This window comes from Orcinus orca, chromosome 18, assembly GCF_937001465.1.
Source record: "Orcinus orca chromosome 18, mOrcOrc1.1, whole genome shotgun sequence".
Classification (NCBI taxonomy): Eukaryota; Metazoa; Chordata; class Mammalia; order Artiodactyla; family Delphinidae; genus Orcinus; species Orcinus orca.
Genome location: NC_064576.1, coordinates 62,848,668 through 62,874,040, shown reverse-complemented (window position 1 = coordinate 62,874,040; position 25,373 = coordinate 62,848,668). Strand labels below are relative to the sequence as shown.

Here is a 25,373-nt window from a genome sequence, read left to right as displayed (position 1 = left end):
GTCTGATTCTGCCAGAGCCTAAGCTACTCAGGTTCTTCTTTCCTGCCCCTGCCCCTGCCCCTGCTTCATTATGGTTACCATCAACCTGTTGAAGCCAAAGTTTGGGCATTGTGGAGCAGCCTTTGTCACACACACACACACACACACACACACACACACGTGCTGCTTTTTTTAAAAAAATTTTCAGTTACCATTAATAGAGCCTGGCCATTGCCTCTTCCTCTAGCCCTCCAGAAAGTGAGACTCTGGGGTGTTTTAACTTAGCTTCTGTCTCATGAGATAGCACGGCTTCCTGTCTCTACCCCTGGGGATTGGGATAAAGAGTGTGCTGGGGGAGGGGCAGGTACTTGGAGGGCAGTTTGCCCTCTACTGGGTGACCTTCTCAGCCTGTCCAGTGGAGAAAGCAACCGGAAGCTCATGTGACAGCTGAGGCGTGGTCAGCCATGATGTGCTGTGGAGTCTCTCCGCTCGTCCGCCTCCCCCTGTGCCCCTCCCTCCCTCCACACACACTTAGGGATGAGTTATGAAGTGTCTCACTGGGAAGCAAGGCTTGACTAGTAATGAACAGAAAACACTGTAATTCGTTATTACTGATCATCTCTGTGTGCACTTTACGTATTTGCAAGCACCTTTCAGGACCCAGTTAGTCACACATGAAGTTATATATTTGCAAGGACCTTTCAGGACCCGGTTAGTCACACATGAAGTGCTCTGCGCTACCTCACTGCCTCCATCTGCTCCATCTCTGGGCTGCTTTTCATCAGTGCCACTCTAATTGCGTGCCTCCTGGTTAACCAGCTAAAGAGGTGGGACCCACAAAAGAGTATATTTCCATAATCGTGTGTGTGTGTGCACACAGAACTATCAAAATCATATTTAGTTCATAAGCAACACCTATGGTGGATGCAGTTGGTTCCCTGCCCAGGTCCCTGTTACTTCCCTCATATCCCAGCTGCTATGAGTGTTGGCCCCAGTAGCTGTCCCCTTCTGCAGAACAGAAGGCACAGTGCTCAGGAGGTTACCCACTCGCTGGCATCCATAACCAATGACTGATTGCCATCAGGGCTCTATTAGTTATCTATTCCTCAGAGTATAACTTAGTGGCTTAAGACAACAATAGACTTTTATTATCTCACAGTTTCTGTGGGTCGGGGATTCTGGGACAGCTTAGCTGAGTGGTTCTGAGTGGGTCTCTCGTGAGGTTGCAGTCATCTGAAGGCTTGACTAAGGAGGGAGGACTTGCTTCCAGGGCGACTCCCTCACCTGGCTGGCAAGATGGCCCTCTTTGTAGATGGGATGTTCCGTTCTTCTAACGCGGCCTCTCCCAGGGCTGCCTGAGAATCCTTATGAGCTGCAACTGGCTTCCCCCCGGGTGAGTGAGCAGTCCAGGAGAGCAAGGCAAAGTGGCAAAGCTTTTTATGATTTCACCTCAGAAGTCACATGGCATGACACATGCCTCGTTCGTATCGTTAGATGCAAGTCACTAAGTCCTGCTCACCACCAAGGGGAGAGGAATTAAGCTCCACCTTTTGAAGGGAGGAGGGCCAAAGAAATTGGAACATATTTTTAAAGCGAGACTGGGACCAACTCTATGGAGCAATTCACAGACATCAGAGCTTCCCTGTGGGACAGGCTGTTGTTAGTTTCCAGCTGCGACCACATGCTTGCTTAGCTCTCTTCTCTGCTCATCTTGTTTCCTTCCCTCTCCTTCTCCCTAGAGCCCTCCCCTAACACTCACTTGAACAAGAATCCCCATCTTGGGCTCACCTTTTAGAGAATCCGACCTGAGACAGCACATTCTTTAGAAAACCTGTGTTCTAACGTATTTAATAAAATGATAACTTTCCTCCAATTTCCAGATTTGCAACATTTCTCTCAGCAATTCTTTTTAGCCATCCAGGAGCTGAAGGGTTTAAAGTTCTGGTTCAGAGGCATGTGGGGAGATGACCTCTTGCCTTCGATGGCACGGCAGCAGCGTTTCCTAAGTCTTTACATACAAGGCCAGGGAAGAGCAAAATGTGGTCTGAGGAGGTTGAAGCAATGCCCCACCCTCCCTAGGTCCCACCGAGGAAATATAACAAGGCAGCGTGGAAACTATATTCAACACCAGTGCTCTATTCGTTTGCTCTCTTGATTTTAACATCTCGTAAGACCAAGAATCCATGTATATTTGTGTTATTCTTTCATCCAATGCACTTTGGCTTCTTACCTCATCGCTGAAACAGCTCCTTCCTTTGGACCTTCCTAAGAGGAGGTCTCCCCATCCCAAGCCATTCACTTCAGTCCTTTAATTACGTGGCCTCTCTGTGCTCTCTGACCCAGGTGACTGACTTCTTCTTAAAATGCTCCTCTCTTGGATTTTGAAATAGGAGGACAGAATGAGAAAGGTGTGGTATGTTTGTGTTAGACGGATAAGCCCAGTGGAGTAGTACATAGTTTTTGAGCAATGCTGGAATGTGAATGAATCCTCTGAGGCCTTCTGCAGGGTAGACTGTAGCCAGGATGGACTGGAGGCAGGGAGAGCAGGGAGGAGGCTACATGTAGACGAGGGTTGATAGAGCCTGGCCTGGAGCAGTGGAGTCTACAGACTTGGAAGAGCCACTGTCATAGGGTTCAGTGAGGGGACTTTGGGTGGAGTGGGCACCGGGGGAGGGGAGTGAGGAAAATGGAGGCACTGAAGACGTGTCTAAGACTCCTCCTTGGGTGGCCAGTGATGCCATTTACCTGGATAAACTCACGTGTTTCTGTATTTTTGCCGGGTCGGGGGGGGAGGGTTATTCTTTGTTTCTGAGCTTCCTTGGCTTTATTAACTTCTAGAAGTACCTGTTGCAAGGGCCATCGACTGCTGAGAGAGGTGTGAGGCATGAATGAGCAGGTGGCTATAAGCAGCTCTGCCAGGGCACCATCCCCTCTAGCTGCAGTGGGTTTCCTTGTAGAACCAGGAGTATTTCTGCACTGAATGCCAGAAACTTGACTTCTTAGTAGGTCAGGTACCAGGCACAGTTTTCTGGCTGGGCCGAATGAGACTGCACCCAGTAAACACACCCCATTAAAGTGTGTAACAGAACTAGATTCTCTTCCTTCACAACCTTGTGAGGACACATGAGGTTACATCAATATCACAAGTCTCAGAAGTTTGAAGCCTTGCTCTTTAAAAAATAAGTTTTATTGAGATATAATGCACATGCCATAAAATTCAGCCTTTTAAAGATTATAATTCAGTGGTTCTCTTTTTTTAATTTTTAAAAAAATCTCCTTTGAGTATATAGTTACGTTCCGTTTTTGTTGTTGTTTTTTTGCGGTACGCGGGCCTCTCACTGTTGTGGCCTCTCCCGTTGCAGAGCACAGGCTCCAGACGCGCAGGCTCAGCGGCCATGGCTCACGGGCCCAGCCGCTCCGTGGCATGTAGGATCTTCCCAGACCAGGGCACGAACCCATGTCCCCTGCATCGGCAGGCGGACCCTCAACCACTGCGCCACCAGGGAAGCCCCCACGTTCCTTTTTTTAATGCTTAGTATTTTTATTGTGTACATGCATGTGGGATCTTAGCTCCCCGACTAGGGATCAAACCTGTGCCCCCTGCAGTGGAAGCCCGCGGTCTTGACCACTGGACTGCCAGGGAAGTCCCCAGTGGTTCTTAATATATTCATAAAGTTGTGCAACCATCACCACTTTTGAATTTTAGAGCATTTTCAGCTCTCCCCCCGACTCCACCCCCAAAACCCTGGTATTCATTAGAAGCCACACCTTATTCTCCTTTTTACATATATATTTTTTCTTTTTAAAGTTTGTTTGCTGTTGTTGTTTGCTATTCTGGATCACTTGAATTTCCATATGAATTTTAGGGTCAACATGTCAATTTCTATAAAGAAGCCAGCTGGGATTTTGATGAGGTTGTGTTGAATCAGTAGGTCAATTTGGGGAGTATTGTCATTTTGACAATACCTAAGTCTTCTGATTCATGAAGTCTTTCTATTTATTTAGGCTTTATTTTCTTTCTTTCAACAGTATTTCATGGGTTTTATTGTACAAGCCTTGCAATTCTTATATCTATTCTCTAGTATTGTATTCTTTTTGATGCTATTGCAAATAGAATTGTCTTCTTAATTTTATTTTCAGATTGTTCATTGCTAGTGTATAGAAATACAATTGATTTTTGTATATTGATCTTGTAGCCTGTCACCTTACTATACTTGTTTGTTGGTTCTGATCATTCTTTTAGTGGAATTCCTTAGACATTTCTATATAAGAGATCATGTCATCGGCAAATTATTACTGAGTGAATAAACAAGTAAGAGCTGTGGCTGTAAAGAACATAAGGTGGAGACAGTCTCCAAAAGTGGGCTTGAGAAGCCAACAGAATGGGATGCAGATGGAGGTAGGAAAATAAGTCAGGAGGAATGGTAGAGTCAGGTGAGTGGCAGGTCATAAAATCACAGGTAACTGGTTGTCAGCAGCTCAGTCGGTTTCATTGCCCTTATAGAATTCTGGTTGCCTCTCCTGGGACTCATTTAAAGGATTCAATGGACTCCTTTCAGCTGCGTCACCAGTGGCAGGAAAAAGACATAAATCTAAGCCATTCTTGATGTTCAGGATAGTTTCAGGCAAGGCTATGAAGCAGGCAAAGCGTAGAAGAAGAGAAGAACTAAATTTTATTGCCTGCTGTGTACCAACATTTTGCATGTATTGCTTAACCCTCACAGTATTTTTTACAGCTGCAAATTTGAATTGGTGTTTATTTTTTATATACAAATAAACTGTATTTGTGTAGTGGTAGCTCAACCATAAGGCACTTGCCCATTTCCCCAGTCATAAGACAGGATCGAAAGAGCTCATTCGTCAATTAGTTGTTTGAAAACATGAACAGCATATAGATATATAAACAATACCCTACATCAGTGATTCTTAACCAGGAGTGTTTTAGGAGAAAATTCTCCATGGATCTCTTGTGTTTTGACATGTTTTGTGAGCTGGGGGCACTGCACTTTTGTTCAGACTATCTTTTCAACTGTCTTTTCATGGAAGATTATAAAGCAAATTGCCTTGAGAGACAGAAATATTGTCTTCTTCCAGGGCAGAGGGCAGATTTACTTGATGTCTAGGGTAATGAAGATAATGTCTCACTCTGGTGTCAGTGTTGGGTAGGTTTGCTTGCAGTCCCTTGAAAAGATGTGGGTTTCTTGAACTTGGGGTTCCTCTGCTTTGACACAAACCCAGTATGTGCCCAGTTATCTGCCTGGCCACTCTGTATTACCCTGCAGTACTTGAGAAACAAGGGGACCAACTTGAACATGAAGCTTATGTTGCTTGCCGTGCCATGAGTAATAAGGTCCTTTGCCTCTGACCCAGGAGTCTCATTCTTCTCTGGCACCCATGCAACTGTGGTGGCTAAGTTGTGGCAGACTCCCGAGATTCAGATTCAGTATATATGTGTGTAAGTTATATATATGTATATATATACTTATATATGTGTACGTAAGTTCCATGGGTGGTTCTGATGCATGTGTCTAGTTGAGAACCACTGTTCTCTTGGTGGTCAGGCAGGCAGGCCTCGGAGGCTGGCTGAGCTGCTAACAGGGAACAGTTTACAGTCAGAGGTACCCAGCAGGGTTCTGGAGACACTGCACGGTAAGAAGGCGGGTGCAGTGGTGTCCCCTAGGGCCAGCTGGGCCTGTCTGACAGTCTCAGCGGGCTCTGCCTGCTAACATCGTTTGGGTGAGGTGGTAGGGAATGTGCATCCACAGCTCCTCAGAGAACAGCCTTCCCCAGACGGCAGTGATGGCGCTGACCGTGGACTTGGCCCTGAGCATTTTAGCCAAGCTGTGGGAGGACTCTCTCCTGGAAATTCTGCTGCTGATACGTGCCTCTCAAATTTAAAACAGTCTCTGAAATGATAACAGTTTCAATATTTACAACAAGAACCTTCTATTTGTGTCATATACATCTCTCTCTCTCTCTCTCTCTCTCTCTCTCTCTCTCTCTCTCTCTCTCTCTCACACACACACACACACACACACACACACACCTCGAGCTGCATGGCTTGTTACATGCTTTGAACACCTTTTGTATTCACCACTGTCCTTGATGGCTCTGCTGCAGGGAGCTGGAGAATAAAGAAAGCTTTCTTGTGTGCTGAGTTAGATTTCCCACAGGCTGGCTTTTCCTGGGATGTGGAATGTTGGACTTTTCCTATGCTGGTTGTGGTGAGGTCCCAGTGTTTGCTGAATGCTCCTAGAACCTTAACATACTTTGTTCTCCCTGATGAAAAGAGCTTCTCTAAAGCAGGCAGCATCCACAGGAAAGGGATGAGGTATAACTACAGAAAGGAGGAGGATCAGACAACCCTTGAGAGAGACTCATGCCAAGAGCGTCCTGAGCCTCAGGGATCCTGTATTCTAATCTGAAAAGTGGAGAGAATTTTTTTTTTTTTTTTTTTGCGGTACGCGGGCCTCTCACTGTTGTGGCCTCTCGCGTTGCGGAGCACAGGCTCCGGACGCGCAGGCTCAGCGGCTCCGCGGCATGTGGGATCCTCCCGGACCGGGGCACGAACCCGTGTCCGCTGCATCGGCAGGCAGACTCTCAACCACTGCGCCACCAGGGAAGCCCAGAGAGAATATTTAACATCACAGGGTACTTTCAGATAATGTGTGTTAAGCATTCAACACGTAGGAAATACTCCATAGTGGTAGTCATAAAGACGATTATTAGCTGCCCTCTCAGCGGTTTTCCCTTTCCACCCCCATCCCAGGGCAGAGGATCAGGAAAGTGGGCAGTGGTGTAGGTGTCTAGCTGGGAGGGGTGGGGTGGGAAGAGATTGCAGATGAAGAAATGCCGCCCCTGCCCCTCCTCGGGAGTTCTAGCTTCAGCCCTGTTCTGCAGATCTCTGTGCCACTGTCCCCAGGTGGATCCCCTGGTGAACACTCCACTCCACCCCTTCCACCCATTTCCCACCTGGGAATCTGACTTGAATCTTTTGTCTGGAGGCTCGATTTCCCAGCAGTTATCACAGCATGGGATCTCTACCTGCAGGGCGACCACTCCCACATGTGGAAGGATCCAGAAAACCACCTCCAGACACAGCTTCCCACCCCGAGACTGCAGCTGAAGGGGGCAGTGCTATCAAAGGCCACGCTGGTTATGGGCTGTCGGCCTCTCCCCTCAAACCGCCCCCAAGACCACAGGCATCTCAGCCAGGCCAACCCTGCTTTCTTTTCCTCAGAGTGGCTGTAACTACCATCCACACATTTGGGTTTGCTCTTTTGCCAATTTCTCAGTCCTTTCACGCCTTTTGAGAGGACACTACCAGTCATCCGATTCCCACCCTCCAGCTACCTGGAATTGGGACTGGGCGATAAATTACAGAGCCAAATGCGTGGACATGTGACGCAGACTCGGCCAATCACCATCACCTCATCCTCAGCCACAGTAATTGGCTCTAGGGCTGAATACGTCACCCACACCCAGCGAATCAGAGCCCTCCTACGGAATTTCCGCCCTTTTTGTCTACTCTTTCATTTTGGCTCGTCCTTAACTGGGATGGCGTCGAGCTGGGGTTACCTGAGCTCATGTCCTTGTCCCCTGACACGCGGGAAAAGGAGACCGACACCAAAAGAGAATATGCTGAGTCGTTGCTTTAGTTCTTGAATCCAGTGGTGCCTGAGGCCACGTCTGTAGCTGCCCTTTCAGTTACCTGAACCAGTAAGTTCCACACTCTGCTTAATGATTTGCGCTGTTTCTGTCATTTCTAACCTTTAAAGTTGTGATTAATACAAACGTGTTCCCCATGCAGTTCTCCAGTGCAGGTGTTGATATGTCTCTATCTATTTAACCTCTGATAATAAACAAATGTTGGCTGGCCCCCCAGGTCTTTCAGGCTCTGTCCTGTGTGATGAACCCTTTCTTCTTCACTCTGCTTACAGCATTGCTGTCTTTGCCATTCATTATTATTATTATTATTATTATTATTATTATTATTATTAAAGTCATATAAAGTTCTGATTGATGATTTAACAGGTTGTTTTCTGCAAAAGATAGCAGACTTCTTCAGGATGATGTTTACATTTTTAAAAACATCTCTTTCAAGATGACCTTCATTCTGAACACATATTCAATAAATAATATTAATTAAATAAGAAACATTTTTCCAAAACATAGAACCGAACCCACTGCCTCCTCTAAACAGTATCACATTCCCTGGTGGTCAAGCCCTTGGCTGGTGGCGATCATTTGATGCTCATATTCTTGGGGTGGAGTGGCTGAGCAGAGGTACATGTGGAAAAAAGCCAGAGGAAGAGATGTTTGCACAACTTCTCTAAAATGAAAATTGTCTTTGGAAAGCTCCGGTAAAGCACACGTTCGTCGTTGTTTTTCTGACTTGCTGCAGGACCAGAGTGATTGTGAGACAGCAGACCCTGGTTCAGCTGGAAGAAAGGAGCAGGGTCTGAGATGGGGGAAGGTCGGTGGCACAGAAAGAACCCATGGGTGAACCTTTGACGTCTTCTTGGTCTGTCTATGGAAAGCCAAAATTTTCTGATTTGAGATCCGTTTTTGCATCTACTTTCTTACTGAGGGAGACAGAGCTTTTGATGCATTTAATACAGGCAAATTCTTTTTAGATGGCCAAAACAATAGATACAGTTTAAACTTTCTTGATCTCCTGAGCAAACATTTGAGAAATGCAAATAAGGCAGATTAAGCTAATCTCCACTCAAGAAGGTCTTCCTTGGTGGCCTTCCCTTCTGTGGACCTTTGGAGAAAGGAAGCCTTGTGCAGAGCTCCTGCCAGGGTGGCAAGATGGGTCGGTGTTTACTGAGTGTGTGCCTACAATTCTTTTTTTATTTTTTAATAAAAAATTTTTTTGCCTACAATTCAAAGAGAAGGAAGGATGGGGAATTCCCTGGTGGTTAGGACTCCGTGCTTTCATTGCCAAGGGCGCAGGTTCGATCCCTAGTCTGGGAGCTAGGATCCCACAAGTCACATGGTACGGCCAAAAACAAACAAACAAAAAATCCCAAACAAACAAAGAGAAGGAAGGGTGGACTTACACCGTTTGTCAGAGATTAGAAAGAGTTATGAACAGATTAGCTGAGAACACTTACTGGGTTAATCCTATGTTTCAGTCTGGGTGCTGTCAAGAAAGGAGATCCCAGGGCAGGGAGTTTAGGAGAAGGAATTAATACAGCATGCTAGCTATAAGGGGTTGCAAGAGCTGAAATGGGGTGGGGGGATGTGAGGAGGTAGGGGCGGTGGAGGTAACCCAGAGATTAACAACTTCAGGAAGCTGCTACCACTCCTAGGACTAGAGGAACTGGAAGCTGGAACTATGGGGTAGGGGCTGCCTGAGGCCCCAGGGTTTTGGCTGCCCGGCTGGAGCTGCAGCTGGAAGGGGAAGGCCATGGTGATGGTGGAGAGTGGGGAGGGAGAGGGCAGGGGCTGTGTGGCAGACCTGGGTCCAAGGAGGAAAAGTGGTCACTGCCAGCGATGCAGCCACTGCCCCAGGCAAGGCTGGAAAGGGGGGTGGCCAGGATGGGCTGGTGTATGCCAGCTTCTCCCCTTCATTCACCCGTGCCTCCCACTGGCCCAACCTAATGGAAAGCGAGTGGGAACAGGAACCTGGAAACTTGGCCAGTCCCCAGCAATCTGAGAGGAACAGGGAAAGGGGATGGGCCTGAAAGCAAGTAAGCAGGTAAGCTGCTCACCTGTGCCAGCTATTTCCCGACCACACGAGTCTGGTGTACTGCGGGGGCTCAGCGGCGGTGAGGTGACAAATGCAGTGTTCTGGTGAGTGGGGGCTCCCCCTCCAGGCTTCGGTGGACACAAACCAGTAGATCTACAGATGGCTTACGGGAGTAAAAGCCCCTGTTTCCCAAGCGTGTCAGACCAATCCTGCTCTCCCTCAGTTTTCCCACAGCCAGCAGCTGCTACAGGGACTCAGATGAGGCAGGAAAAGGATAGTCTTTCAGCTCCCCTCCCTGACCCAAATCTCTTTCACCCCTTCCACCTCTGGGCATGAAAATAAGACAGTATTTATCTTAAAAAAAAAAAAAAAAAGGAAAAAAAAAGACTGTATTGCTACTGGGAGAAAGCTAAATCCCTAAAAATGATTTTTGCATTACACGACTAATCCACCTGATTTTCAGAGTTTGGTTAGCCCAAGTTTACAAATATTTTTCAAAAATCATTGACCTTAGAAAGCTTTCATTTGACTTTCAGGTCCATTTCATTGTCCCCTGCCCGACTCCTCAACAACGATGATCAAGTTCACCCTCTCCCCCTCCAAATATTCTTTCCAAAAATGTTAATTGAGCACCTTCTAAAGGCTTGAAGCTAGGGATTTGAAAATAAATGAGACACCTGCCTCTTCCCCCTTCTGTTTCCCTGTAATGATAGTTGGCCCTCCTCCCCAAGCCACCACTGCAGAATCCTCTCTGCAGGTGGTACCTCCTGAAGGAAAATAGCACACAAAGCAAGACACAGAAACCTCAGTGCTGCCACCCCCAGCGCCCCTCCACCCCCAACCCAGGGACCCTTGGGCACAGTCTTGGAATCCTGGGCCTTTGCCAAGCAGATTTTGTAAACTCCTCTCCAGGGCAATCCGGAAAATAACATAAACTCCTTAGCAAAACTGTTGGGAGACAGAAAAAACATAAATTAGGCTTGCCGCAAACATTGCTAAATTTAAGATCTCTGTGCCCTTTGGCAAATCTGACAGCTGAGGCAAGAAATCCCTATGCACTAGACAAAGGCTTTGTGGGAAAGAATGAAATGAAATAATCAATTTGAAAGTGGTTTGCAAACTGTAAACTCTAAACGGATAGCGAGGTTTTTCCTTTGGTAATTTTCCTTCCTTGACGGAAACTTTCAAGAAGATTGAAGAGAAAGAGCGTGAAAGAACATTACAGTGGGGGCTCTTGCTTTGATATAAGCGGCTGAATGACCACTGGGTGACACATGCCAGTGAGTTCCACGTAGGCCCTAAACACAGGCTCATCACTTAGGTTCATGTCTGAACAGTGACCTGGCCACTTCCCTCGGTAGAGCCCTCCTGAAAGAGATGTGGCCTCAGTGACACCTCCCCTGGGCCCTCACCTCCAAGCCAAGAGACATGACATGCACAGGATCTGTGAGACACAGATTCCTCTCTCTGTGAGACGCAGGCTTCTCCTGGAGGCTTCACAGACTCAAGTTCATACTGTTCTAAGATTCCTTCTTCTCCAGGTGGAGGACAGGACCTGGGAGGAGCAGTGGGGAAGAACGCCTCCCAAATCTAGTCTCTCTCCCCCAGTTTCTCTCTCTCCCAGCTCTTCCCTCTGGCCCAGGAAGTCTGCTGTGGTTTGTTTGTTTCTAAATCTGCCCTCATGCCCCCATACTGAAGGAGGACTGTATTTGTTTTTTCACTATATTGGGATTGCTATGTGGAAGTCGGAGTGGAGAATTTTTTCTTTGTTTCTTCTTTGTTGTTTAACTTTGTACAACAAAAAGTATTACTTAAAAAAAAATTATTCCCCTAAGTGTATCATCGTTACTTAATGTCTTGGACATCCCAGTCAGGTTCTAAAAAACCACCAATTCTTACTTCCAAATACTTTACTACTACAGCCCATGCCTCAGGGTGATAACATCCAGAGGAGGATAACAACTACAGCAGTCTCTTCAAGTGTTTCAGTTGATTCTCAGTTCTTCTTTGTTCACAGCTCAGCGTAGAATTCTTACTTCTTTTGGGTAGAAGGAATTGAATTTAAAAGTCAACAATCTAGGAGCTTCAGAATTATTGCAGCCGCCTACTACCTTCTAGAAATAAGCACCCACGAAGACTACAGACTCTGTTTTCTTTTCCTGCCTCTCTTTTTTAAATTGGGATATAGTTGTTTTTCAAAGTTGTGCTTAGTTTCTACTGTATAGCGAAGTGGAGTTCCCTGTGCTATACAGCGGGTTCTTATTCGTTATCTATTTTATACATATTAGTGTATATATGTCAATCCCAATCTCCCAATTCATCCCACCTCCCACCCCCCAGACTCTGTTATTTATTACCCATATCTGTTCTATTACTAATGTTCTCAAATCAAATTTAAGCTTGAAAACAGCTTTGTTGACCTCCCATCCCCCCTCATTGCACGTTCAACGTGGCCAAGAAGCTGTTTGGATCACCAGACTCTGCTGTCAGTGAGGCTGACCTGATGCCCTGTTTATCCTTCCTTTTATTCTTTAGGAAGCCCTTCCTGACCCCCTTGTTGGGCTAAATGACCCTTCTCCACACTCCAAAGCACCCTCTGTAAAGCTCTCCCTGAGCTTGTGTAACAATCTGTTGAAATTAAGTCTCACTCTCCTTAGTGCCTGGCACAAAACAGGTGATCTGAAATTCCTGATGGAAAGAGAAGGATTGTGTGTGTGGTGAGGCATGGGTGATGAGAAGATGAAGGACACATTTTTCATTTGCCTTTATACGCACTGCTGATCGTAACTTCACCCATGTTCCAAGTCTTCTCTGAATTTTAGAAATTTCTGATCACTGCATTCTCTGTTTGCAGGTTTGGGTGATGCAGGAACACCTTAGAGTCATCCCAGCAATGTTCCCAATCACTGATTTGCTGGATTGCTTCTGTGAACAGCGGCAGGAGACAGCTTGTCCAGTTCCTGGTGGAGACAGCAAAACCTGTGGTCGCTCGCGAAGGTGAGGTCTTGTTCCTTAGGACTTTTTCAGGTTCAGGAAATAGAAATCACTTGAACTAATGTAAGTAAAAAGGAGAAAGTCTTGTAAGGACACCAGAGTATCTCATAGAGCAGCGCAGTCATGAAAAGTCAGAGACCAGAAAGCAGTGAGCTCCCAGGAACCCGGGGGTCCCTGTCCCTGGCTGTCTCTCTGCTTCTCTCTGTGCTGCAGGCTGGTTGGCTCTGCTTCTCAGCCCACATGAACAGGAGAACTCTTGAGTTTACAGCGTCTCTCTTCTGTCAGACCAAGGCTGGGGTGCTTACCGTCACCTGCTCTGGGAGACCCAGTTCTGCTCATAGCTCGCCTTTTGTAACTCCCATTTACCAAAGCAGTCACAAAACTCAAAAATAATTCTAACAAGATTGAAAAATCGTAATTATAACAATTTTGTTGGCTGGTATTTGTGATCCGTGGGGCTCGGGGCCTCTCTTGCCCAGCTAAGGGAGGTTTGCTTAAATTCCCAGAATCTCTGAGTAAATTCAGATCAACCCATTATTAGTACCAAAAACAAAACCAGGAAACCCAATGTTACCATTTTTATATAATGTCCTTTTAGAAATTCTCACTAATGCATTAAAACATTAAATAGAAGGGACACAAACATCATATTATATATAAATTTAATATATAACTAAGGAGGCTTCACATAGAGAAGGAAGAGTCATTTGATACATTGTGAAGGAATTCCTAATTGACAATTCAGAAGCATATCTTTGGCCCTGACCTCTCTCCATACACCAGATACTAATGTAATTCCATATACGTTCAAGAGTTACACACTTAACAATGAGCTATTGGAGGGAGAAAAACCAGAAGAAAATAAAAGTGAATATTTATCAAATCTGTATATGGAGGAGAACTTTTTTTTTATTTTTATTTTTTTTGGTTGCGTCAGGTCTTCATTGTGGCACGTGGGCTTCTCTCTAGTTGAGGCTCGCGAGCTCAGTAGTTGCAGCACGCGGGCTTAGATGCCTCACGGCATGTGGGATCTTAGTTCCCTGACCAGGGATCGAACCCACGTCCCCTGCATCAGAAGGCAGATTCTTTACCACTGAACCACCAGGGGAGTTCCAGAGGAGAAGTTTTTAAGTGTAAATTTTCCAGAAAAAAACACAGAAAAGCAAAAAACACAACTGCAAGTTTTTTAAAAATTAAGTGACCACAGTATAGCTGAAATAAAATCATACAGCAGAACTTAAATAACACAGCCAACAGCAGAGTGGAAAAAGAATTTGCAGCAAACCAGATAGGAGTTAATATCTTTAGTCTGTAAATACTTCATACAGGGGCTTCCCTGGTGGCGTGGATTAAGAATCTGCCTGCCAATGCCGGGGACACGGGTTCGAGCCATGGTCCAGAAGATCCCACATGTTGCGGAGCAATTAAGCCCGTGTGCCACAAGTACTGAGCCTGCGCTCTAGAGCCCACAGGCCACAACTACTGAGCCTGCGTGCCACAGCTACTGAAGCCCGTGCGCCGCAACAAGAGAAGCCACCGCAATGAGAAGCCCGTGCACTGCAACGAAGAGTAGCCCCCGCTTGCTGCAACTAGAGAAAGCTCACGTGCAGCAACGAAGACCCAACACAGCCAAAAATAAATAAATTTTTAAAAAAACTTCATACAAACTGATAGGAAAATTGCTTAAAATCCTGTAGTTTAATAAACAAACGATGTGAACTGACAATCAACACAAAAGAGGAAGTAAAACTAGTAAACAGGCATTAGAAAATGTGTAGTCTCGCAAGTCAAATTAATACAACTTTAAAATCCAGAACAAGGTCCCATTTTTCACACATTTGCATCTTTTTTTTTTTAATGGAAATACCCAAAGTTCTTGAGAAGGTAGAAAAACCAATGCCATTTATACAAGGCTGGTAAAATGATCAATTAATACAAACACTTCAGAAAATAATTTGGGGAAATTTACTCCTTGACTCACTATTTCTACTTCCTTGAGTCCAACTCCAACATAGGAACAAATATATTCATTGTAGTGATATCGATAAAGAAGAAAAATTTCAAACAAACATAAGGTTCAATGCTGGTAGAAGCACTTAGCAAATTAGGTCCCATTCTCTCATGCACACAAACATTTACTGAGCACCTCCTATCAGCCAGGGTCTGTGGAAGGAGCTGAAGAAACAAAGATGGACCAGGCAGATTCTCTGCCCTGCCTTACAGTGTAATGGGGCATATTACATGAGGTGGAGGGGAGAAAAAGTAGGGAGCAGACATTTATTGAGGAGCTATGTGTTTGGCATTTTACATACATCACCACATTTCATCCTCTGAAGTCCTGAGCTGCATAGTCCTTGAGGGAGAGCAGAGAGGACCCATACAGTGCCACTCATACAGAGCCGGCCTGCGCCGCGTTCTTTCTCTCTTCCGTCTCTGGCCCTCACTCCCTGCCTCTCAGCTCAGCCCTGGGAACAATGGTGGGTGACAAGTTTTTGCTGGAAGAAGGGGCTTTAGCTTCAGAGCTCCCTGCCAACTAAATCTCTAATCCCCTGCAGGGTAGAAATTCTAGAGCCACCACCAGCTAAGCATTCCAAAGGTTTTTCCTGTTAGCATCCCAGGGAATTGCTCTCTTCCTGCCCTGCCCTCCAGCTTGCATCTCAAACTCCTCAGAGTATTCTGCCAACAAATGTTACTCTTTTGACAGAATCCCATCTCCTGTAAACTAGTTGGGATTATAAATAGCAAAAGAAATTTTCACATACAAAAACGTGCCAGCAAACAAACAAAAACCTTTAATGGCTTTCCAATACCTAATAACAAACTTAGACACTTAACGTTGATTTTTTCCAGACCCTTCGTTACCCACTTTCTCACCACCCGTTACTCCCTAAACATCACCTCCATTCCATCACATTCCATTTAGTGAGCCACTTTGGAGCCAGTGACTCAATTTTAGAAATGAAGATATAAGACAACACAGTAATAAAATCAAACATGCAAATTTAACAGTAAATAATGAAAGTATGCAAATGATATGAAGTGAAGTTAACTGAGTGTTACCCAAGACATGAACAGGGTAATCTTTGTAGCCTGTGTAAGTTGCTACATATGTAATGATTATGAAGAACCCGACAGGATTTCTGGTCCTCACACTTAAACTTAGTTTCAAACTGGTGACACGTATGTTAATGAAATGAGTTCATGACTCCCTGGTTCCCAAACCTAAGGGGCCAACAGCGGTCTGATGACCACACTTTAAGGGAAGACCCAACAGGGAATTTCAAAAGGGAAGAGGTCATGGTAGAGTCTAGGGAGGATGTGGGAGATGTTCCAGAAGCCAATAGAACAATGCTCTGACAAGTGGTTTGGTCGCCCTCCTGCTCCCTTGTTTCCCGGAGGGCGTCCCCACCCCAGCCAGGAGAGTTGCAAAGAACAAACTGGAGGAGGGTCCGGGGATGAGGATGAAAAAGAAGTAGAGAAGCCCCAACTTAGAAGAAGAGTTCTGGGCTAGGAAGCAGCAACCCAGGTGACCAAAGGCAGACCTGAAAAGCAGCTAGAACAGAATTGCCTTGGGCTAAACACCCAAGGTGGAGGAAGGACAGGGCTGAAGGTAAAAGGCTTTGGTTTTGGAGTTGGGGTCTGAGGAGGAAGAGACGGGGCTCGTTCCCTGGGGCCTTCAGTGAGGGGTGTCCTGGGTGCCAGCCGAGTCTCACCGGGGACTGTTCGTGGGCATTGGAGAGGCGTGTGGTTACCCCAGGTCAGCGACTCCTGCAAGGAGGTTCTTTCCTCCCAATTCTCTCTCTCCAGCTAGACCCCCCCCCTCATGGAGCCACAGCCTCCCATCACCCTGAACCAGGTCAAATCCCCCAGGGACACTCGGGCCAAGAAATGTCCCCTGGGCCATGTCAGAATTTGGTTGACACTCTACTGCGTTTGGAGAGGGGCAGGTGGTGGAGAGTCAAGGGAACTGTCATTAGAATATCTTCGTGGTGATGCTTCGTGTGTGTGTGTGTGTGTGTGTGTGTGTGTGTGTGTGTGCATGCGCGTGTGTGGCAGGGGGTAGAGGGGGCTTGCCATCAAAACCAGGTCATTGGGCTTCCCTGGTGGCGCAGTGGTTGAGAGTCCGCCTGCCACTGCAGGGGGACCCGGGTTCGTGCCCCGGTCCTGGAAGATCCCACATGCCGCGGAGCGGCTGGGCCCGTGAGCCATGGCCGCTGAGCCTGTGCATCCGGAGCCTGTGCTCCGCAGCGGGAGAGGCCACAACAGTGAGAGGCCCGCGTACCACAAAAAAACAAAAACAAAACAAACCAGGTCATTCATTGATGAGAGTTCTTAAGATATAAGGAATATGTTAAGATCAGCTTAACTCTGTTTTTAAAATTTATTTATTTTATGTATTTATTTTTGGCTGCATTGGGTCTTCGTTGCTGCGCGCGGGCTTTTTCTAGTTGCAGCGAGTGGGGGCTACTCTTCGTTGCGGTGCACGGGTGTCTCATTGCGATGGCTTCTCTTGTTGCGGAGCATGGGGTCTAGGCGCACTGGCTTCAGTAGTTGTGGTGCGTGGGCTCAGTAGTTGTGGCTCACGGGCTCTAGAGCGCAGGCTCAGTAGTTGTGGTGCACGGGGTTAGTTGCTCTGCGGCATGTGGGATCTTCCCGGACCAGGGCCCGAACCCGTGTCCCCTCCATTGGCAGGTGGATTCTTAACCACTGCGCCACCGGGGAAGTCCCCAAGATCTGCTTAACTTTTTACGTGGCTGAAGAATGCCCATCTGGTCCATTGGAAGAGCTTTCTGCCTTAGCTGTTTTAAGGGAAAGGCTTCTGGGAGTGCCCACCGAATGGGGCCATTTGAATTTAGTTGACAAAAGCTTGGGTTCTGGAGCAGAGACAACCTGGGTTCAAATCCCCATTCTACCTCTTATTGATTGTGTCACCCTGGACTCCCTGTGCTCAATTTCCTCATTTGTAATTGAAGCTAATACTGGTGCTACCTCACCAGGTTGTGGTGAGGATTAACTGAGATGTAACGCATGCAGTGGGCAGCGCTTAGATCAGTGCCTAAAGCCGAGTGAGCTCTCAACCAACATCAGCAAGCGTTCGCTCTTCTCAGGGCTCAGCTGTGTCTTTTGCCTGCATTGATTAGGAAAATGTAGATCTAGAACTAGTTAAACCAGCATCGCATTTTGTTGCTAAGCAACCAGCTCTGAGTTCTGCAAAAAGTGCAGCTCCGTGTGCAGTGACCCCCTAGCAATTGAGCCCCAGTCAGGCTGTTGCTAAGCATTGTTTTATGTTACCCAAGGCTCATTTCAAGTGTGGAGGAGGAGGGAGGCATGCACAGACAGCACAGTCCCAAAGCATGAGCAAAACCAGTCTTTCCAGCTGGAGGGGCTCACAATGGGCAAAAAAAGAAAAGAAGTGATGATGTGTGCTTGCACCCACCTGCTGGAGGGAGAGAAATCACCCATATGATTTCCCCTTCTCTGGGGTGAAAGAGATTGTCATACATCTTCAGTGTCGTATCCTCTGTAGAACAACGGAGTATCTCTTATTCACCTCTTGGGGTCTGGGGTTGCATGGCCTGAGTGGGAACCTGGATATGTGTTTCCAAGCTGAGAAGGGGCAGGGCTGGAAACACCTACAGCCATCCACATTCCTCCCCTCTGGGAAGTCAGGGGTCAGGGCCACTGACTTCAGGGGACGTGTTCTCCCCTCATTCATTCATTCATTCATTCATCTATATCATTAAACATGTATTGAGTACTAAGTGCCCAAGGTTTGCTAAGCACTGAGAATAAAGCCTAAAGTGGGACAGTTACTCTCCACCTTGTCCTGGTACTTAGTTAAAAAACAAAACAACACACTCTAGCTAGTTTATCAAAGTATTTATTGAAAGATAATAGGTTGCTTACAGAATCTCCCCAATAGTCAGAGAACTGGGGCTGGTGGCTACGCAGCTAGGCACATTGCCCAGAACACTGTTCTGAATCACCCCAGATGAGCTCCTATCATCCCTGCAGTTGGGCTTTGGGCTTTGAGGCTCACGCCGCTGTGCCAGACAGGGACCCTTCTGCCGGGGCCTCAGCTCTGCTGGCTCTAAGAACTCGTTTCCTGCCTCTGTCACATGATGACTTCTGCCTGGCATCTTTTTCTTCACTGAAGTCCGGCATGGATGAGAGTGATTGGTGGAGCCTGGGTCGCATGTGTGAGCCATGATTGCAAGGGAGGCTGGGAAATAAATTTCTGACCTTCCCTTATAAGGTGAGAAATTCCCCAGACATAAGAAGGGTATTCCAAAGGTGCTGGGATCCTGGGATCCAGGATCCCAGGGCAGCCACAAAGCCTTCAAACATGCATTATCTGTGCCCTCTTAACCTTCACAGTCTTCTGGAGGATTCAGGCAAATACACCAGAGGGGACAGCCCAGAGTGACCAGGGTGGGTACAGGTGCGAGAGGGACCACAGAAGGATCCCCACCCAGCGTCAGGGAAGGCAACCTAGGGCGAGTGATACGATCCTTAACGGATGAGTGTGAGCTTATCAGCAAAGGTGAAGGATGAGGGAAGGAGGACCCTTCTGATTACAGGTGTGACAGGTGCAAGAGCTCAGATTCACTAAGGAGGTCAAGTTCAGGGAAGGAGAGACATTCTGGGTGGCTGGAGAAAGGATGGGGCTGATGTAGGCAAAAGTGCGAGAAACACTGCTCTAAATAATATGCTTGTGTCACCTGCTTTTTGCATTTTAATTTTAGGCATTACATACTGACTTCTCACGATAAGAAAAAAAGGCAGGTTCCCATCCCCCCTCTTATTCTAATATTGTGTATTGTAATTTTGGATAGATCACAGTCAGTATTTACATTTACCTAACTATGTGAATGCTCTTCACGGCCGAGCGAGCAGCATTCTACTGCTGTTTTCCCTTTTCTGCACACGTCTTTGTTTCACGTTACTGTACAACTGTTGCTTTCTTCCAGTTGCTCAGTTTTCTCCCTACTCAACAGTTAGTTATTTACCCTCAGACTCTCCCCCAGCAGTGTTAATATCCTCTCAATCCGTTCAGTCACTTTAAGTATTCCACCAATTTCATCTTTTTTTTTCACATCTTTATTGGAATATAATTGCATTACAATGTTGTGTTAGTTTCTGCTGTACAACAAAGTGAATCAGTTATACGTATACATATATCCCCATATCTCCTCCCTCTTGCGTCTCCCTCCCAGAATGCTGGCTTGGCTGCCAGCATTTTGGGAACTGAGTGGAGAAAAAATGGTGTGTGTGTGTGTGTGTGTGTGTGTGTGTGAGAGAGAGAGAGAGAGAGAGAGAGAGAGAGAGAGAGAGAGATTAATCTATTACTGCATAACAGACTACTCCAAAACCTTGGGTACAAAAGGTTTATCATCTCAAACTTTGGGTTAGAAATTCCAGGACAGCTTAACTGAATGGTTCTGGCCCAGGTCTCTCATGAGGTCATAGTGAGATATGGGCTGGGTCCAAAGTCATCTACCTGGGTCCAGAGGTTCTGCTTCCAAAGTGGCTCACTTACATTCCTGGCAAGTTGCTGGTGTCTGCAGGAGGCCTCATTTCCTCCCCATGTGTCCTCATGACATGACAGCAGCCTTACCTAGAGTGAGTGATTTAAGAGAGAGCAAGGCAGAGCTGTAATGTCTTTTATGACCTCGTCTCAGCAGTCATACTCCGTCATTGTCCACAATACCCCATTGGTTACACAGATCAGCCCTTTTCAGTGTGGGAGGCGACTGCCCCAGGGCATGCATACCAGGAGGGCAGATCCACTGGGAGCCACCTTAGAGGTTGGCGACCACTAGGGATGGGTGGGGTGTCTCAGCACTTTTCAGGTACATCTTCACTCTTCAGCCATTTTTAGCAAGGTATCACCATCTTCAGCTAGACCTGATATCTCTAGTTCTAAGACCCTGAGTTTTGTCCTCTTCAAAGAGTAAATCTCCAACCTCCTACATAACGGAGGAGCAACAGCCTCCGGCTCTACTGAGTTGGGGAGAGGACCTAGGAGTTTGCTTCTTAAAAAGACTTTCATCTGGTCTTCCCGTTATCAGCTCCACCTTTACCTATGCCTCAGGAAGTATTTGACCTGCTAACTCCTATGTCTTTCTGGAGGAAGGTGGCTCTGCAGTGTAAATTGGGCTGGTCCTTGTCTTTCCCCCACCCCCCGCTGCCAGTTGAAAATTCAGCTGTGTTTCTGCTAGGTCAGCTCCATTCATCCATCTGCTTTTCTGCTTTCAAAATGTTGGTTGCAACTGGCTTCTCTCCTATTCTTTGTTCTTGTGGATTTCCGTCTTTTTAACAATCTCTTTACCGTGTTTTACTGGGATTTGGGGAGGGAGTAGAAGCTGGTGAATGCATCTGTATGTGATCTTTAACTGGAAATCCCTTCCTCTTCTCTTTTCATCCCTGCTTCTTCTGGGCTACATCTTACCCCAAGTCAAGACAGAGGAGGGCTTTAAGGAGATCACTGAGAGGCTTAAAATATGGCACCTAAAGTTTGGGTAGCATGGTGGTCTGAGTCATGCCTGAGAAATTCAAAGAGTGAGGAGCTGGCCAGACAGCCAGTGGCATCAGAGTAGAGAGCCCTGGGTTTGCTAATGAGGAAATAGGGCTTCCCGGTAGACCACCTGTTGTTAAAGGATTGGTCAGTCCTTCCCTCCTTGGCCCTGTACTTCTGGATAAAAGTGAGACATGAAGTTGTTCCAGAGGTTTGATTGTGGTGGGTGTCACATGGTGACCGACAGCAAGGCTCTAGAGGTCAGCTGTCCTGGGGCCCCCCGGGTAGTGCTCTATCAGTCAGGGTTCTCCAGAGAAACAGAGTCAAGGAGCACCGTGTCCCCACCACCCTAGTGGTAGCCGACCTCCAAGTCGCCGGCAACTGCAGGTAGCCAGTGGAAGCTGGGACAGTAGCATGGGATGGGTTCTCCCTCAGAGACCGCGGAGAGACCCAGCACCGCCAACAGCGTGATCCGCAGCTACGAGCGAATACATTTTGGTTGTTTGTGGTAATTTGTGAGGGCAGCCCTAGGAAATTCATACAGTCATATTCTGGTAAATGATGGAGGTAACACTGGCTCCTGGCCATCCCTGTCGGACCATAAGCTAAGTCCGTTTCATCAGTTCATGCTACTTGCATGACTATTATCAGTTATACATGACCCTTTGTTCTTCTGGTTCTGAATTAGATGTTAAAACTATGTCACAAGTCCCAAAGATGAGCTAGGCACGTCACGCTGGGATGCACTGGTGTGTTCACCACTGAGACCTAAGAGGACAGAGCTGGAACAGTGGACGTGTATATCAGTTGGCTGGAAGAAGGGTGGACTCACAGAGGGACCCACCTGTCCTCCTCCAGTCCTTCAAGTGACAGCTGTCTCTCCCAGTGGTTTCTGTGGGAGGCTCTGGGGGAGGGAAATGCACATTCCCAGTTCCTGCCTCCACCTGGGCTTAAGGTCAACAATCTGTTTGCTTTTGTTTGGGGCAGAACCACTGGACTTGCTGAATCTGCAGCTCTTGCTGCACTGGGGTTCCCACCATCCTGCACACCATCCAATGGACAGGTCTCCTTGCATGAGGGCCCCTAGCTGTCTCCCCTTGAAATCTGATTCTCTACACCAGCATCTTATTCCCTCCGCTTCTGACGTCTTTGCCCAGGGGCCTGCTGGGAGCTGAGGATGCAAAACTTGGTTTGTGGCAAAGGAGAAAGCGGCTCCTAGCGCCCTGGCCGTGACTCCTGAGGGTCAGAGGCCTTGCACGGAACACCAGCTTTCTCAGAGTGGCACGGAGCCATGGAGACGGCTCTTGGAGTTGGCCCACTCTCCTGCACCCGGACGTCTGCTCGGCACACCGAGGCGGACCCTGTCCCCTCCTTTCCCTGTTTGTCGACCACCACCCCAAACCACAGTGAAATCCCCAAGCGCTTTAGGCTCCTCCAGCCCTGATGCCGTCATTGGCTGAGCTACTCTAAAGCCACATCCCAGGACCCGGCTGTGTTAGAAAAGGAGTGGGACCAACGGGCAGACGATGTGAGCTCTAGTCCTGGACCTTCCATTTGCTACTTGCCTGGCCATGTGCAGTCCCTCTGCTTTTCCAGGTCTCTGTTTCCTCACCTGTACAATGGGTTTATGTACCTTCCCTGTCAACCCATAGAGTTGTGGTGAAGCTTACATGAGTTGGCAGATGTGAACGTGCTTATCAAATAGTAAGGGATGCACAAAGGCAAGGTAGGTTGCTACGTGAATGACAGTGAGGGCCACGCCCAAGCAAAGGGGAAGCAGGCGGTGTTGGCCTTTACATTTCTTCTGCCCACATTCTGGTCCCTTCCATACCAATGCCCATATGGATGGTCTAAGCCCAGAGGAGAAGTTAGGCATGTAAATTGCTGACCACATTAGTGTACATTCATTTAATGTACTACCTCCCTGGGGCATTTTAATTTTAAGTGAATGGAATGAGGGAAACACAAAGGAGGGAATTGATAATGCAGAAATACAGGTATGTGAGACCTGCGTGAATAGGAGTATCGGGGCAGGGAGGTCTCCCTGACACCTCCCAGATGGCCCTGCCTGGTCCACAGGACTCCATCAGGGAAGGGCAGTGCTCTTGTGGGCGGAGCTCTAGAGCCTTAGCCTAATGGCACGCCCCTTTCTCACGCTACAGAGAATGGGCAGTTGAGAAGTTTGGTGGAAACCTGGATCCGTGAGTGAGTGAGTTGGGGGGAATGCTGCCTCTGTGTTCTAAATGGCCTGCCAGGTGAGGAACCCACAGATGAATTGTTAACAGCACTGCAGCCTTTTCTGGGAAGCTGTCAGCCCGCTCCCAGCCTCCAAGACTGCCCAGAGTGGAGGAGAAATGACTGCCCCACAGCTCCGCAGAGGCAGAGATATTTCCGCCCCCGGTCCCTACGTGTCTCTTGCTGGCATTGCCCTCGCCCCCATCCCCGTTCTGACTCTTTTCAGGAGAGTCCAGGGTCTCCACTTACACCCACCCACACATGCCGCGCTCACGGGGAGCTGCTCACGGAACCAAGCTCTGTGGACAGCAGTGCAGCCTGGAGGACGGGAGTACGACCTCTGAGAATCACAAAACCTGAAAAAATGCAGCTGGGCTCCTTACAGAAGTTGGTTTTCCAGACCTCTCCTCAGAACTTTATTAGATCTTTTGAAGCCAGGAGACAAATAAGAGCATATTTTCTTCAGCACATGGGGTCACCCCGGACTCGAGTCCCAATCCAGCAGTGTGGACCCCCCAGCCCTTCGTCTCCTGTGCTCATGACGTTGCAATGCCCCCCTGCCAGCCTCTGCTTCTCCACAGCCTGAGCACCCCCTTCCACCAGAGGGCCTTCTCCTCCTCCAGAAGGGCGCTTTCCTCCTCCCACAGGGCCTTTTCTACCCCCCACAGGGCCTTGTCCTCCTGAAGGAGGTTCCTGTCTCTTTCCCACAAGGCATTGTCCTCCTTCCAGAAGGCCTTATCTTCCTTCCAGAAGATTCGGTACTTTTTCCAAAAGGCTTTCTCTTCTTCCCAGAAAGATTTTTCCATTTCCCAGAAGGCTTTTTCCTCTTTCCAGAAGGTTTTCTCCTCTTCCCAGAAAGGTCTCTCCTCTTCCCAAATGCCCAAGATCTGGCCCCTGAAAGCGCAGATCTTGCCACGGAAATTCCGCATCTCTTCCCTGAAGCCTTCTATCTTCTCACGGAAGTGTCTTATCTCTTCCCGAAACACCTTTTCTTCCTGCAGCTTGTGGATTAGTTTCTTCTGGCGAATGCTGGGTGAGGAGACCACCAGTGAGTGGAAGCAGGCAGGCTCCACCCACTTGCTCACCTTGAAGGGAAACATGGTCTTGGTCAGCCAGGATGCTGGGGTGACTGCGATGGAGGACAGGTCTGCTGGCCAAGTCCAGGTCAGCTGGTCCAACCCTGTGGGGGCACCAGAGAGAACATGTCCCTTGAGTATCACATCCCAGAGCGGAAGCCCTGGAGTCTGTGCCATTACTGGGAATGACTTTTTAATCTTACAATTTTTTTTTTTTACATATACATGTATCTATTCTTTTTCAAATTCTTTTCCCATTTAGGTTACTATAGAGTATTGAGTTTAGTTCCTTGTGCTATACAGTAGGTCCTTGTTGGTTACGTATTTTACGTATAGCAGTGTGTACATGTCAATCCCAAACTCCCAATCTAACCCTTCCCCTCACCCTTCCCCCCTGGTAACCATAAGTTCGTTCTCTAAGTCTGTGAGTCGGTTTCTGTTTTGTAAATAAGTTAATTTGTATCATTTTGTAAAGATTCCACATGTGAGCAATATCATATGATATTTCTCTTTCTCTGTCTGACTTACTTCACTTAGAATGATAATCTCTAGGTCCATCCATGTTTCTGCAAATGGCATTATTTCATTCTTTTTTATGGCTGGGTAATATTCCATTGTATATATGTACCACATCTTCTTTATCCATTCCTCTGTCGATGGACATTTAGGTTGCTTCCATGTCTTGGCTATTGTAAACAGTGCTGCAATGAACATTGGGGTGCATGTATCCTTTTGCACCATGTTTTTCTCTGGATATATGCCCAGAAGTGGGATTGCTGGGTCATACAGTAGCTCTTTTTTTAGTTTTTTAAGGAACCTCCATACTGGTCTCCATAGTGGCTGTATCAATTTACATTTCTACCAACAGTGTAAG

General features: G+C 47.3%; 3 protein-coding genes across 5 annotated transcripts in view; 2 read left to right on the top strand and 1 right to left on the bottom strand.

Moving 5' to 3' along the window:
• DHRS12 (dehydrogenase/reductase 12) overlaps positions 1–25,373 on the top strand; it is a 177,499-nt gene that overhangs the window by 14,295 nt on the left and 137,831 nt on the right. The gene's annotated exons all lie outside the window — the stretch shown is intronic.
• TMEM272 (transmembrane protein 272) overlaps positions 7,494–25,373 on the top strand; it is a 74,181-nt gene continuing 56,301 nt past the window's right edge. Inside the window, exons 1-2 of the mRNA XM_049701352.1 lie at positions 7,494–7,698; positions 12,531–12,673. The gene's annotated coding sequence lies outside the window, so the exon portion shown is untranslated. The remainder of the gene's footprint in view (positions 7,699–12,530; positions 12,674–25,373) is intronic.
• Positions 22,239–24,696, bottom strand: CCDC70 (coiled-coil domain containing 70). Its single transcript, XM_049701350.1, has one exon. The coding sequence runs from the start codon at positions 24,674–24,676 to the stop codon at positions 23,960–23,962; it is 717 nt and encodes a 238-aa protein (XP_049557307.1). The 5' UTR covers positions 24,677–24,696; the 3' UTR covers positions 22,239–23,959.